A 16,710-nucleotide genomic window follows, 5' to 3' on the forward strand; every position below is an offset into this window, starting at 1 on the left:
GCATAGTTCAAATGACTCGGCACGCAATTGGATAGTCCTTCAACCAATCAGACCAACGATCCGGGTGATGTTCTTTGCAGAGTGACGCAAAAACTCCAGGCAGGAAACGTGTCAACAAATGTGTTGGTTTGTAGCATTGGTCAGCAGTTTGCAGAAGCAGCAATGGCCTCGAGCGGTTTTTGCAGGTTGTGCAAAAAAAAAAAAAACATGAAAGTGAGTGGTATTTACACCCACTCGAGCGATTTGTTTGCTAAACTAAAGAAGCCAGTGAGCATCATCAAGAGGTTAAAAGGAATTGGAACATAGTCTTACACACTGGTGCAATAAATTCAAAACAACATTTCCAAAACTGGTAAGTTATGTTGCTTGTGGTCCCCCCCCCCCCCCCCCCCCCCCCCCCCCACAAACCTTTTCATATGATGAACACAAAAGACACAACCAATAGATACATTGGCACATTTTTATATTCCTTAATGTACTGTACAGTACAATACACCAAACAAACATAAAATACTCTGCCCCAGCATTCCGTCTTTGGTCTGGGTCAGGCCAAAGAATCTTGTCAGCATCACAGGCTATGTTGGCCCTAGCCAGGCAGTGGGGGAATACAATCCACTTGCATGCCTGTTCCCCGCTGGCACGCATCAACTGAAATATTTGGCAGGCTTCTTCCATTTCATCTTCTCTGTGTCCTAGAAAAATAGAAGTACTGATTACTGTCTCTGTAACACATCCTTTTTACAAAATGGAAGCATTCAGAAAACTCTATCTGTATGTGAGGCAATTTGATGCCTTTCTTTTTATTACAGTGTTATAGGGCAACAGCTACAGTACATGTATGTGTTATAACAGCACAGTGTACTGCACTCAAAAGTTACAGTAGAGAGCGGTCCGAAGTGCATCTACCTGTTTTTCTCCCTGAAGGGTCTTATGATCGACACGACGGTGAAGTGACTCAAGTTTGGCTGTACTTGTTGCCCAGCCTCCTTCATAGTCATACCATGGACAAAGACATGCTTGTCTCTTTGGGCTTGCCCTTCCCCTTCACCTTCCTCATCATCTTCCTTCACCTCTTCCTCCACTCCCTACTGCTCTTCCTCCTCCTCCACCTCCTACTTTTCCTCTTCCTTCACCTCTTTCTCCATTCCCATCTACTCCCCTCCCCCTCCTCATCCACAGTGACAGTTCAACAAATCTGACTCGTGTCAAAACAGTGGAATAGTGTTTATAGTTTAGGGAAATGGGTGTGCTTTTTGATAAATGGTTTTATGGTTTTGAAATTTTAGTTCAAAAGCCTGGTGTTTAAGCAATCAAGAAAAACTGTAAATGCTATTACAAAGGTGGGAAGAGCCAGAATATTATTTTAATATAACTTTTTTCATCGGTGGAAAGAAGAAAGTCATATATACCTGATGGCTTGAGGGTGAGTAAATCATGGGATAAATACAATTTTTGGGTGAACTAACCTTTTGGTAAGGCATGCATTTCAGCTATTTATACTGTTAGGGGTTAACAGTTTAGGACCCAAGGACCAGATGTTTGAAAGAAGACCCGGAGTCAGAATTATAATAAATTGAAGAAAAGTTTTACTGAAGATAGTTTGCAGTTTCATCAGCAGAAGTCAGCTTCAAGACTCACACAGGAGTTCGTAGGCCGCCCCGCTTACAGTTACATAGATCACAGCAGTTATACCCTTCACCAATGTCACCAAGGTCTAAGCTACGTCATTGCTTACAGGTTGAATGATTCAATCTCATTGGCTAAGAAATAGATAAACAGTAATTTTCCACACATATACAGATAGACTGAAGCATATCTACATAGATTATGCAGCTGACACTCGGACCCTGAAGTTAGGCACGTTGTGACCTTCCTGGTCGCAGATTTGGGTTACTGGGCGCCAGCATGTCCCGAACAACAACTCAGTCAATCTCCAATAATGCCAGTGGTTCCTTAACCTGTAATTAAGAAGACTAACACACACACCGACACACAGCTTTTCCAAGGTTGGATTTGGCCAGGCTCTAAACAGGAGTCTCGTCTCAAGACATCAAGATAACAAGTTCTTTCTCTCAGGATAGGACCCTTTAGTCTAAATGGAAAATATAGGCTTTAACTGAGAAATGATCCCTTAAACTATAGACTTCAGTGACCCCTATATGTTTTACCACGTTGAAGACCTTTCTCAAACACAAAGCATGTCCCTATTTCATTTCTGGAAGCCGGGATAAAAAAGCAAGCTGCATTCAGATATCAAATACTGACATTAAAGAATACATGAAAAGAACATTTCAGTAATCACACTGGTAACTTCTATAACAAAGTAAAATCTAAAATCTAATTACATATACATTGAAGCAGCAGTGGATTCCAATCCACCCCCTTCAATACATTTATGACGCAACAAATCTATATTTTTTGTTGACACATCAGCTTCCATCATCCATGCTCAAAAAAACAACAACAACAACACAGAACACTATTTTGTTTACACTGCTTCTTTATATGTTAAATTAGCATATTATTTTATTTTTGTAATTTGATATAATGTAAATATTTGATTCTATATTTCATTTAAACTTCAAGTGTTGAAGAACATCAGATTCCATCATCCATCCTCACAAAAAAATTAAAAATAAAAACAAAAAAACACACTGTTAAAATTTTGTCTACACGGCTTCATTATGCATTAAATTTAAATCTAAATATCTTTAAATGTTCATGTATTGTGTCATATAAGGCTCTTAAGCCGAAACACATTGATATTTTTTTTTTGAAAATAGTTCCCCTTACCACAAGCGTTGCTAGATTGCCCTTTGAACTTTTTACATTGTCTGCTTCCACGCACCTTGTGAGCTGGTAAAGTCGCGCTACATCTAACCTTACTAAGATACTGTGAGATCATAAAATTCCTTAAGGAAATTACAATCAAATGTATGTATTTTTGATGTTTTATTCAGAATAAAGTTCTAACATAAATCAGCATAACAAAATTAGCTGTTGCATATTTGGATTTATAAAAAGTTTCAAAAACATAATCCCTTAATCATTAGGAAATACTTTCCCCATTTGGTTCTACAACACAAATTATACAGTCATACCATAAACATGAATTTTGAAATTGATGTTTGTTAAAAGCATAAGTTGTTGATATGTTGATAGATAAGGACTTCTTCAGTGTTGTTGTAAGAGATTCATAGTTATGGTGGTCACAATCATTTAGAGACTGTGAAAAGTTTTTCTACATATCTAATAATTCAAATGGGTTTGTCTTGTTCTGCTCGTCCTTCTACCTTCCTAAAGTCCAGATGATCTTCAGCAAATGCCGTCTCCAACACCAGCAGTAGAGACTGATATCAATGATCACTTATCAGTTGAGAATAATTACAATGATGGTGGACAGTGGGATATGCTGGTTAACCTTATTGGTCAGTTTAGCTCTGTTGCATTGATGCAACTAAACTCGCATTTGTTCAGAGGAAGTAATTATTCTCAACTGATAAGTGATCATTGATATCCATATAGCATGGGCGTAGATTACGCGGGGGACGCGGGGGACGTGTCCCCCCCACTTTTTATAAAATGTAAATTCGTCCCCCGCACTTTTTCATAGGGCAAGTGTGTCCACCACACCCGGTTTTCGCGGGTGTGCATAGCCTACATCGAGATTTAAAATCCAAAGAGTCAAGTCTATCTACCTTGCGGTCGCGAGAGTTTTTTGACATACGTCAGCATGACATCAGAGCAAAGGCGGACCGCACTCGGACACATTTCTAACCGGCATGCATCTCGCGCTGATCACCGAAGATCGATTCTGCGCAGATTTTGCTCATCTCAAACAAGCCTATTGTGTCCGAGTGCGGTCCGCCTTGCTCTGATGTCATGCGGACGTATGTCAAAAATCTCTCGCGAGCGCAAGGCGCACCTGTCGGATTCTGCAGTCGAGCGCAGTTGCTCTCCACTGACTGCGCTGATCAAAAGCACAATGGGAAACGACTTGCTGACGACACAGCTTAATGTTCATTGGTTTAAACAACCGTGATGTATTGTTCTCTTTTAAAATGTTTGATTTTAAAACTCTATCATGTTTTATGTGTATACGTTATGTGTGAATATTCCCAAACTATCTAACAGTGCGATCTCTATGGGTTATGCAATGTAATTTTTATAAAAAAGAATAGAAAAGAAAAAGAAAAAAACAACACATGTCTGTATTAAAGAAAAAGGATTGATAAACATGTATTTGGAATGGAATTAAATAAGTAGGTTACTTTGGGTGTCTTGTTCATTATATTTATTTTCATATAAAAGCAACAGAACTTAAATTCCATCCAGTTTATTAGCAACACTGTGCACGAGCGTGAATCCGGTGAATCCCGCGATATCCATCTTTGATCTCGCAGGTGTCAGATCCACTACGAGAAGAGAGAACTGTCCGTCTTGCCTGCGCTTTTTTCACTCCTCCCCTCACTGCAGCCGCCTACTCTCGCATACATTTCAGGCGAGGCAAGGCGCATCTCAAACAAGCCTATTGTCTGCTTCCACGCACCATGTGAGCTGGTAAAGTCGCGCTACATCTTGAACCTCACTGTGAGATCATAAAAATCCTTAAGGAAACTACAATCAAATGTATATAGCCTATTTTTGATGTTTCATTCAGAAAAAAGTTCTAACATAAATCAGCATAACAAAATTAGCTGTTGCATATTTGGATTTATAAAAAGTTTCAAAAACATATATAGGCTAATCCCTTAATCATTAGGTTCTTCAGACCCCATTTGGTTCTACAACACAAATTATACATTCGTACCATGAACATGAATTTTTAAATTGCTGTTTGTTAAAAGCATAAGTTGTTGATAAGTTGATAGATAAGGACTTCTTCAGTGGTTGTTGTAAGATATTCATATAGTTATGGTGGTCACAATCATTTAGAGACTGTGAAAAGTTTTTCTACATATCTAATAATTCAAATGGGTTTGTCTTGTTCTGCTCGTCCTTCTGCCTTCCTAAAGTCCAGATGATCTTCAGCAAACGCCGTCTCCAGCACCAGCAGTAGAGACTGTTTAAGCTTCTTCTTATACTCATCACACATGAACACATAGAGAATTGGGTTTAAACAGCTGTTTAGAAAAACCAGATAGTCACTAAATATCTTTGCTTTCAGAAGTACTTCATCACTGGCACTCGTTATGATATAAAACCGGCAAACATTGAATGGAAAACAACAAATGAAAAAAGTCAGGACAACAGCCAAAATGACCCTGTACGAACTGAGCTGCTTCCCCATTTTGAGGCGTTTGATTCGTACTCCAATAGCAATGTGTGAAGAAGCAATGATCATGAAGGGGATGAGAAAGCCCACACAAACAACATATGTGACCATAGGCATAGAAGAAAATACATTCTCAATGAAGAAAGGGATGCAGCAGCTGAAGGATGAAACCCACACGATCATGCAGATGATCCTGGCTCTAAGTACAGTCCGTTTATTTTGAGCCCAAACAACCATCCATGTGCACAGGCATCGGTCCAGACTGATAACTACGAGGAAAAAAACGCTAGCAAATAGATCTAGAGTAATCATCATGTAGTAAACGTACATAAAGGACATGTGCAAAAAAAAGTTTTGATGATTTGATGTTTTGATGTACAAAAAAATATAAATGATTACGAATGATATGAAGATGAAGTCTGCAATCGCCAAGTTGAGAAACCAAATAGAGTTGACTGTCGTCTTCATTCTGCAGCCAGTCAGAAATATGACAAGCCCGTTTCCAATAAAACCCACTATAAAGGTGACAGTGTAAAGGCATATATAAAAAATCTGAAAGCTTGAGTCATCAGGCTGGATAGTGGTATAAGTTGTTGTGCCTCTGGTCAAGTTTTCAGGTCCAAAACTTGTGGCTTCTACACAACAAATAAAGAGAGAAACACATTTCTGAAACACATTTCATGAGCAACATAATTTTTCCATGCAGTTTCACACACAAAAATGCAATTTTGTGTAAAATAAAATGTGATACAAAACGAAAAAATATTTTTTTTGATAAACTGACAAAGATATTTAACAAACTACAGTACTTCACATCATTTCTGCTGTCTGATTTAATTTTAAAATAAATATTTTGTCTTATATATGAGGAGTCTGTTCATAATACTGAATAAGAAACTTTTGGCATTGTCCTCATGCATTGTATGGGAATCAGTACCGGATATTGACCACTGTGTTTGAAGAAACAATTTAGATTTCATCACTTGATTTTGGGGAGATTTGTGAAATATTACTGTCTGAGTTTTGAAAACATACTTAATATTAAATAATATTGAAAAATGCACTTATTAGCAGTACTATATAGTACTGCTAATAAGTGCATTTTTCAATATTATTTAATATTAAGTATGTTTTCAAAACTCAGACATATTATATATATATTTTTTATGTTTTTGCTGTGTAAAGGTGGTTAGATACAATAAAGAAGATCAGTCACAATTCAGAATGCAAATATATTTAAGAAAGAAGACCAAATTCAGTCACAATAAAATGCTGTTAATTATAGGCTACATTTTGAAGACATTGTTTGGACAAATGCTGCTGGCACCAAAAATGTATTTAATACCTTCATAATCTGTAACCTAATGTTTGTTTTTATTTATTTATTATTTATTTCTTGTTCAGTTTTAATCATTTGAAGAATAAAATGTCCCTTTTGTAAATGCCAAAAATGTAACAGAACATTATATTTTGTACATTCAACAATACTCTAAGTGTAATTTTTAAACTGTGAGGCAAATATATTCATGGGAAACATTTTAATATAGACTAAAGACTATTTTCTTAAAATACTTAAATATTATTTAATATTCTATCTTAATTATATGGCATGATATACTTATTGATGATCTGATTGGTTTTATCAGGCACTCTATCTGTTTTTATTGACTGTCTCTTAAACAGTTTTGCATATTGAGAGGTGTTTAAAAAAACATGTCATATAAATAATACACATATTCAGTTCTTACCCATTTTTGAGCCGTTAATGCACTGGGACAAGCCGAGTCTTGATATTGGTATATCTTCTCAGTCTTGTTGTTGACAGATTGTTGGCTTTATACTAGACAGCAAATGTACATCCCCTACAGACTGATTGGCTGACTCATAGTGGTTATCAGCAGATTGATGAAATTATTACAGCAGAACCTTTCCTGCCACAGCATGTTCCTGAAGCTCAAACACAGCGCATGGTGCTAGACTTCAATTCAAATACATGAACTGATAAACATTTATATACTGTAAGTTGTTTTGAATGACAGTGCCAATGTGAAATGAATCAAACAATTATGTTTCAGTGATTACAGTTTTTTCCAATTGCTTAAACACATTTCTTGAAGTTATGCCTCCTTTTTCGAAACTCTAAACACAAAACCATAACTTCTTACCCAATTTCCATACTTCCTATTTTCAGGTCAAAACGAAGCTCTCCACTCAAAACCATTCAATCTTGCTGAAAAATAAAACTTTGCCTTCAGATATGACACACAAGCTCTAAAAAACACAAACACTACAACATTGACTTACACACTGGTGAGATCAATTCAAAACACTGTTACAAAAATCAGGTATCATTTTACAGCTCAATGTCTATTACATTATACAACATAGAGTGGTGCAGATACAGTGAAATTCAACAATAAGCTTAAAGTAAAGTTTATTTTCTTTACACTGTAAAGAGGTCGTACAGTAGTGCCAAATTGCATTGCAGTACAACTGATAATGACCATATTTGCCATAATAACAGTTTCTTAGTCTTTTGACTAAGACTTTCTCTCCCTCCCCTAGGCAGTCGTCTCTCAGTTCTGTAAAAATACTAAATGTAAGAAAGTACTTGGCTACAAATCAGTTTGATAATTACGAGTTTGAGGGTGTAAAAACATAGGCTACAATATTTACTGTATACATAGAATAGTAAAAGTTCTCTCATCTAAAGTATTGCTACCGTGTACTTTGTACTTAAAAAATTTGAATATTTTCATGTATTTTTGAGAGGAGTTTTGCAGACAACATTGTGTGTGAAAACAGGTGAAATGTGTTAAATGTTTTGAGAAACGCGTCTTTGTTTCTAAAAATGAATGAATGGTTTGGGGAAACTGGGCCAAATGAATCAGTTATAGTGTGTTAGGAATCAAGAAAAACTGTAATCTGAAAGTAACAAAAATAGCAGGCTATGTTTGGTCTGAAGTAAAAAGAAAACATTAATATCTAGAAGCAGACAAAGACAAGTGTGCATGTTAAATGTTTATTGAAATATTTCATTAGCAATTCGTAGAATTGCCACAGGATATTTTGAAATGTGGTTATGAAATTTGCAGTCTTTCTAAGAACCACAGTTCTGCATTGCATTGATGCTATATGTAAAAACCGCAACAATTCCACTAATTCAGATAATTTGATCACATTGCAATTAAACCATTATGAATTACAGTTTTTCTCGATTGCTTAGGTAAAACATTTCTTGAAATTGTGGCTCCTTTTCTCGAAACTCTAAACACAAATCCATAACGTCTCACCCATTTCCCCAAACATCCTATTTTCAGGTCAAAATGAAGCTCTCCACTCAAAAACATTCAGTCTGGCTGAAAAACCAAACCTTGCCCTCAGACATCACAAGCCCTCAAAAACACACACACTGTAACATTAGTCTTACACACTGGTAATATCAATTCAAAACAATACTACAAAAAACAGTAATATGTGAATCATGTTGCTTGTGGTTCTCCCCCTCAAAAACCATTTAAATCATAAAACACAACAAATGTGTATGTACAATTTACACACAAACAACAAAAATCCTGTGTTTGTTCTTGGACAGGCAAGAGAATCTCGTTAGCATTACAGTCCTAGTCGTCCTCCGACTCCGACTGGTGTGTGATCAATTTTGACTCTTTTGGCTCGTTTCCACTGAGCGGTACGGTACAGTACAGTATAGTACGGTACGGTACGGTACGCAATTATTTCCGTTTCCACAGTCAAAAGTTGTGAATGGCACCAAAATGCCGAAAGGGTGGAGCAAGACTCACTGCAGAACATTGATTGGTTGACAGAGTATCGTCACTTGCGCGTGCTACAAGGGGAATGACAACATAACAAGCGCCATTTTTTACAGTTTTTCTCAATTTTCAATTTTCTCAAACACATTTCTTGAAACTATGCCTTGTATCAGGGACGGACTGGGGCTAAAAAACAGCCCTGGACTTTCTCCCAAATAGGCCCATCATCCGGCCATTCGCCCCTAGCCGTGTGCGACAGATAGCCAGGATGTCCTAATACTATGCCACATACTGTAGCCTATCAGACAAGCAAGTAACATCTCAAAACCAATGATGATAATTGGGGTTGTGTTTATTAATGAAGCCTCAGCCTTCAAATAAAAAATATAATAAAAATAACATTAAAAATGTGTACAATGCCATTACATCTGCATTGAAAATAAAATAAAAATAATGAAATGTCACTGCCCACAGAAACCCCAAATTATACAAACTTGTAATTATAAAACATATAGTTACTATATACCAGGGGTCTCCAACCTTTTTGTGGGCTACCTCAAGGGATACAATAATCTAGAAGGGCTACTTGTTTGTTAAACTCAAATGTATCAATGTATCATACATATAACATGGTGCTTTTTAACTTTACCTTTAACTTTATTTATTTTTTTACTTTTCACCATAATATGCGAAATAATAAAATATCTTGAGATCTGGTTCTGGTTCAGACAGTTTTAAACAATTCCTGAAAAAATATGAAAATATATATAGATTTTTTTATTTTTTTTTATTCTCTATAAACCTATAGTATGTGTTATCAAAAACAAATATTTAGTATTAATATAAATGCAAAATAAATAAACTGCCATAACTTCTAAACAAAAACATTACTGCATTACATTTAATAACATTACGTTTAATAACAACTTAATAACTTTAATAACATGACTATATATAAAAGCATTTTTAATATTAATATATACAGGCACATTTCTGCCAAAAAAAGTTTGTTTTACTACAGTTTTACTACAGTAAAGTTGTGGAGTGAAATGTTTTCTAAACTGGTTTGTTCTTGGAACAATGTTTCGCCTGTTTTTTGGGCTGTTTCATCTGTCTTTTAACTAACTTAAATCACATAGTCATCTGTGGGTTTATAATAGAGATAGAGTATTCTGCGCTGAATTGAAATGCTTCAGTGGATCGCGCAGCTCTGTGTAATGTTTGCGTTATCGAGATCAGCAGCTGCTTGCTTTGGCCGTGCACAGATCAAACAAGTTTCGTTCCGCTTTTTGAGCGTTTCCCATTTGATGTTTATCAGACGCAACACAAATGACAGCGTATAAATTAAAGAGAGTTGGGTAATTCAGTGGCAACAGTGCAAATGTTTAGTTGCACCGGCACGTCTGGAGCCTCGATTTACAGTGGATCGCTATTGGCAAGTTGGGGCTATTATTTATAGAATGTGTTTAGCGGGCAACTCACAGGCACCACGCGGGATACCAGGTGCCCGCGGCCACCACGTTGGAGACCACTGCTATATAGCCTACTATAACTTATAACTATTCAAATATAATGCAAGCAAATTTAAAAGTGCAATACCTAGGTAAGCCTTATAAAACTATTAAGTCAGTGGCTAGTAGGCCGACTCTTTTTTTATTACACGTAGCATATAAGTGATCGTATTAGTGCCCCTGCTGTTGGCTGTTCATATTGCTTTATTAGACTTTTTTTTGTGCCGACGGCCCTCGGTTGGACGGCCGTTCTGGACTTTTCCAGAACGCACAGATTGTCAGTCCGCTGCCTTGTATTCTCAAAACAGTAAACACAAATCCATAATGTCTCACCCAGATCCCCAAACATCCTATTTTCAGGTCAAAATGAAGCTCTACACTCAAAACCATTCACTCTTGCTGAAAAACCAAACTTTGACCTCAGACATCACACACAAGCCCTCACAACACACACACACTACAACATAGTCTTACACACTGGTGCAATAAATTCAAAACAACATTTTCAAAACTGGTAAGTTATGTTGCTTGTGGTCCCGATCAAAGACAATTGGAAATGTTTGTCTCTTATTCAGTGATAGAATTGTGTTTTCCACCACACCTCCCTGAAGGTTCTGATGATGGAGGTGACGGTGAAGCAACTCAAATTTGTCCTTACTCGTAGCCAAGCCTCCCTCATAGTCATACCATGGACAAAGACGGTCAGCTAAAGTGGGCTTGAATTTCATCCGAGACTGCTTGTCTTCTTGCCCTTCCTTCCTTTATCTATCTATTGAAGGCTCTGATTGATGCGTGTACAATTTTGACTCTTAGTGTTTTCACCTGGGTAATTGTGTGCTAACTGAGCTGAAGCTGTGCTGACTTGAGTGAACAATATTGAATACTAGTGCTTTATACATGACAACATGGTGTAGGCAATGAGAAATGAAGAGATTTGTGTTTATAGTTTAGTGAAATGGGTGTGCTTTTTGATAAATGGCATTATGGTTTTGAAATTTTAGTTCAAAAGCCTGGTTATAGTGTTTAAGCAATCGAGAAAAACTGTAAATTGGTACTAGTACGTATTTATTATATACTAGTACTTATTCATTAGATACTAGTACCTATTAAATAGATACTAGTACATGTTCATTAGATACTAGTACTTATTTCAATAGTGACTAGTAACTATTCTGTTGTTACTAGTAACAAATTATTTTTTTTGCCACTGACTTCTATGGGGATCTGTCATTCAGATATCAGCTATTCAGTTCTGACTAGTATGTTTCCAATTGTGACTAGTACTAGATACTAGTAGTTATTCATTAGGTACTAGTACTTTTTTTAGGATATCCCCCAACAGATTGGTGGTATAGACTGTGGAGTCTTCATGTTGATGGTGAGACATTATGTTTTGATATAAATAAACCAATGATTGTGAGTAAAAAAAAAAAAAAGGAACAAGGAACCAATTTTTTTATTTGATGTTTACAGAGATAATGTTCCTTAATTTTTGCTGTTTTCCAGTATGCTCTACATCTTGTCTTGGGAGCACCCTTTGATTTTACATCTTTAAGTGATTTCCAGTTCAAGTAATTGACCTTTATGATGTTGTAGCAGTTGATATATCAAGATTTCTCTATTTTTGTCTTTCAGTGCGACTTTCCAAACATACAGAGATGGTGGGCTTTTATTCTTCTTGAGAACTTTTGGGTTTTCTCTGAAAGGTAGATACTGGACATTTACTCCAGCCCACCGTTACATTTGCACCCTCTTCTGATCAATTTTAAATTAACGAAGATAATATGTGTATTCCAGTGCAGAAACCGTACAAGAGTCCCTTCCAAGTGAAGAACAAGCAACGCTTAGCAGCAGTGAGGCATGTCTCAAATATAAACACACGCATAGTTCATCTCTAGGGTCAGCCTCAAATGCCAAGTCTTCCTGGCCAACCACTTTTGTTGTGCCCCGTTTCTCTTACGATGCAGAAATTAGACTGGGAAAGGCAATGTAGCTCACAGAACAAATGGCTCTTTGCTGAATCCAGATCCCAAGCTCAAATCAGTAATTTTGGACGGACTTGCTGAAGAAATCATTAAATTCAAAGTTTATCTGTCAGATTCAGAGTTCAGTGAAGTGGCTGAAGCTCTTATAAGACAGCACCCTTGCCTCAAAGAACCGGGATCGGTAACAGGCTGCAGCGGCTGGAAGATCAGTCTTAAGTACAAAATGGCAAATTGGCGAACAAAGTTGCAGAATCTTGGTGGTTCTGAAGTGACCATTAATTCAATGAAGCACAAACCCGAGGGCACCACAAACCCGGCATTTGGAGTGAAGAAAGCCTGCAAGGCTGAAGTCAACTTCTGTCCATCGTATCCTACAGGTGAAACTGTTGACAATCTTGAGACTATCAGAGTCTCCATTCTCTCTGAGGTCAAAAAGAAAAACAATGAGCAAATATTGCAGCGGTTAATGGACCGTACCTTTGCGCTCAGGAGACAAGAAGTAATCCAAGGATCTTCACTCATTGCTGCTTTCAAGAACAGATGGCCGGCTTTGTTTCAAGAAAATGAGGTAACTCAGCTGAATGCTTTTAAGTGGTATTTTTACATTTCTTACCAAAACCAATTCTTACTCTCATTTAGTGCTTAGTAAAGGTTCATTTTAGGCTCTATTTGCACATTGAATTTTATATGTACTGTAAAACTGTGACTTCTTTATCTCCTTAAGGGTCTCCACAGGTCTGTGCTGAATTTGTGTCACAGTGGTTTGTGTATTCCTGGTGTCCACTAGAGGTCCTCTTCCCCACGGTGTCATCCACATATGAACTGCATTCCCCACAATCCTTGTCTGTACCAATCACTGTTCATTGCACTCAGCTGTTCCCCGTCATTATTGTTCCCTGTTTCATTGTTAGTTCTGTGTGTATATATACCCTGGTTGTTTCAGTGTTTGTCATGGAGTCCTTGTCTATTATCACACCACTTCTGAGTTCTGCTTTGTTGCCTGTTTGGTATTGTTTTATGTTTTGGATTGCTTCTTTGGTTTTGACCCCTGCCTGGACTGTTTGTGAGTACGGATTTCCCTATTAAAACTGCTTTTGGATCTAACCCCTGTTTCCCGTGTGTGGATCGTGACAATTTGCATGTCTCACAACTGTGCCCTTGATTTCAAAATTCTTCCAAAAGCTTGACGAGTACACTCCAAATCTTTTGAGGATCTTTTCCCAGCGAGGGTGAGTTCTGGGACGAAAGATCAGGAAACTTCTTGTGCCAATGTCACAGGTGTGATAACCGCAATCAGCACTATAAATGTCACTGCCCACTCTGCTTAAATCCTTTTGTTCTTTATATTTTTTGTTTACACATAGGCCTACTGTTTAATGTTTTCAACTAAAATAAAACTTTAACATATATTGTAAGCTTGTTGTGTATATTGCCTATTCGTAAGCTTGTTCAGGAATGGTGACAAACTTTAAAAAAAAATGAACTTAAAAAATATTGTATTTTCGTTAAACGTCATTTAAATAAACGAATATTCGATTTTTATGAGCCCGAATATTCGAATGCAATATTTTTGAAAAATGCCCATCCCTAATTTAATCTAAAAAGTCTAATAACTCATTTAAAAATGGACATTAATAAAAAAATAAGTAATTTGGTTTCTGCCCAAATTTTTTATTTTGGTGCATCCCTTCAACTTCAACTATTTGCAATAGCAAAATGATTCAAATTGCTCCTGACAGTAGTTTTCGGCAATATATGGCTTACTACTAGGGGTGTAACGATTCATCAACTACATCGATGTATCGATTTATATTCCTATGATCCAACTACATCGATCTGTGCTCGGCAAGTTGGCCTTCCGGACGACATATATCGATCTAACATCGTTTTAAAAGGTAATGAATCTATTATATCGATACTAGGAAATATTGGATTTAAGCACGTCAGACTTTATATGGATGTTTTTTCTTAGCACTTTTAATGATAAAGGCGTTAAACGTTACTCGATTCAGTCTGCCTATCTGTGACGTGACGCGCCAGCAGCAGCAAAGACAACAAGCAGCGCAAAGTCTCTCACCTCAGAAAAACGGACTTTCCTGTCCTCTCAGCCGCTATACTGCAGTAGCGTGCACTAGGCCTATATCGCTTCACTATAATAAAGCACAAAATAAACTACAAGCATGCAACGTCGTTACGTTTTAAATAAAAAAAAAATTCCAGATTCAGTATGCGGTCAGATGATGTTGTCAGGCTATATGTCCGTGTCATTATTCTATCATTATTTTCATAACTTGTAACGAAATGAAGTCTCTCACCTCAGAAAAACGAAATTTCATGTCCTGTCATCGTGCACTCTTTCATTGCACGCGCAAATGCGCCGGCGCGCTGTATCTGATACCTGATTCCCTTACAAGAATTTTTGGGTAAAAAGTCACTGAATCGATTTCAAGTCACTGAATCGTTTCGGATCGTATCGTTCTAAATGAACCAATATCGTCCTTGAATCATATCGACAACCACGATCGCGATACGAATCGAATCGTTGTTAAAATGAATCGTTACACTACTTACTACAGTAATTTAAATTAAAACAATTGTATGTGAATTAAAAACTAAGCTCAGAATCTATTCTGAAAATCTCAATCAATCCAAACATTCTAAGAATTTATCCGAATTATTTTCCCTCCCACCCCTACCATTCAGAATCAAATGGTATAGAGAGCTGTGTAATGGTTTTAACAAGAAGGAATGATTATAGAACTGTAGAGGACAGTGTTGAAATATGCAGACTAACTTATGTTAGTAACTTGAAAATGTTTTTCAAGCCTATTAGGCTTGTTTGAGATGAGCAAAATCTGCGCAGAATCGATCAGCGGTGATCAGCGCGAGATGCATGCCGGTTAGAAATATGCTTGTTTGAGATGCGCCTTGCCTCGCCTGAAATGTATGCGAGAGTAGGCGGCTGCAGTGAGAGGAGGAGTGAAAAAAGCGCAGGCAAGCCGGACAGATCTCTCTTCTCGCAGTGGATCTGACCATTGCGAGATCAAAGATGGATATCGCGGGATTCACGCTCGTGCAGAGTTGCTAATAAACTGGATGTAATTCAAGTTCTGTTGCTTTTATATGAAAATAAATAAAATGAACAAGACACCCAAAGTACTTGTTATTTAATTCCATTCCAAATACATGTTTATCAATATTTTTTTTTTCTTTAATACAGACATATGTGTTTTTATTTATTTTCTTTTTTTATAAAAATTAAATTGCATAACCCAAAGAGATCGCACTGTCAGATAGTTTGGGAATATTCACACATAACATATACACATAAAACCTGATATTAGAGTTTTAAAATCAAACATTTTAAAAGAGAACAATACATCACAGTTGTTTAAACCAATGAGCATTAAGCTGTGTCGTCAGCAAGTCGTTTCCCATCGTGCTTTTGATCAGCGCAGTCGGTGGAGAGCAACTGCGCTCGACTGCAAAATCCGACACGTGCGCCTTGCGCTCGCGAGAGATTTTTGACATACGTCGGCATGACATCAGAGCCAGGCGGACCGCACTCGGACACATTTCTAACCGGCATGCATCTCGCGCTGATCACCGGTGATCGGTTCTGCGCAGATTTTGTTCATCTCAAACAAGCCTATTGTCTGCTTCCACGCACCATGTGAGCTGGTAAAGTCGCGCTACATCTTGAACCTCACTGTGAGATCATAAAAATCCTTAAGGAAACTACAATCAAATGTATGTAGCCTATTTTTGATGTTTTATTCAGAATAAAGTTCTAACATAAATCAGCATAACAAAATTAGCTGTTGCATATTTGGATTTATAAAAAGTTTCAAAAACATAATCCCTTAATCATTAGGAAATACTTTCCCCATTTGGTTCTACAACACAAATTATACAGTCATACCATAAACATGAATTTTGAAATTGATGTTTGTTAAAAGCATAAGTTGTTGATATGTTGATAGATAAGGACTTCTTCAGTGGTTGTTGTAAGAGATTCATATAGTTATGGTGGTCACAATCATTTGGGACATTCTACCAGAAACGTACATTATCTGTCCTTGAATTGTTACAGTGAATAAAAAAGTATTTCATCCAAAAATTTCTAAAACTGGCTCATAGTTGATTTCTGTGAGTTGTTCTGTAAA

The 16,710-nt window shown here is 37.0% G+C and overlaps 1 protein-coding gene across 1 annotated transcript; it reads right to left on the reverse strand.

Moving 5' to 3' along the window:
- Positions 1-3,994: 3,994 nt before the first annotated feature.
- On the reverse strand, positions 3,995-7,093 carry LOC309506868 (C3a anaphylatoxin chemotactic receptor-like). The gene is made up of 2 exons (XM_082180824.1): positions 7,024-7,093; positions 3,995-5,910 (listed from the first exon to the last, which is right to left on the reverse strand). Exons 1-2 carry the CDS (start codon positions 7,025-7,027, stop codon positions 4,970-4,972), a joined length of 945 nt encoding a protein of 314 aa, XP_082036950.1. The 5' UTR covers positions 7,028-7,093; the 3' UTR covers positions 3,995-4,969.
- Between the last annotated feature and the right edge of the window lie 9,617 nt (positions 7,094-16,710).

This window comes from Leuciscus leuciscus (assembly GCF_965113295.1).
Source record: "Leuciscus leuciscus genome assembly, chromosome: 9".
Classification (NCBI taxonomy): Eukaryota; Metazoa; Chordata; class Actinopteri; order Cypriniformes; family Leuciscidae; genus Leuciscus; species Leuciscus leuciscus.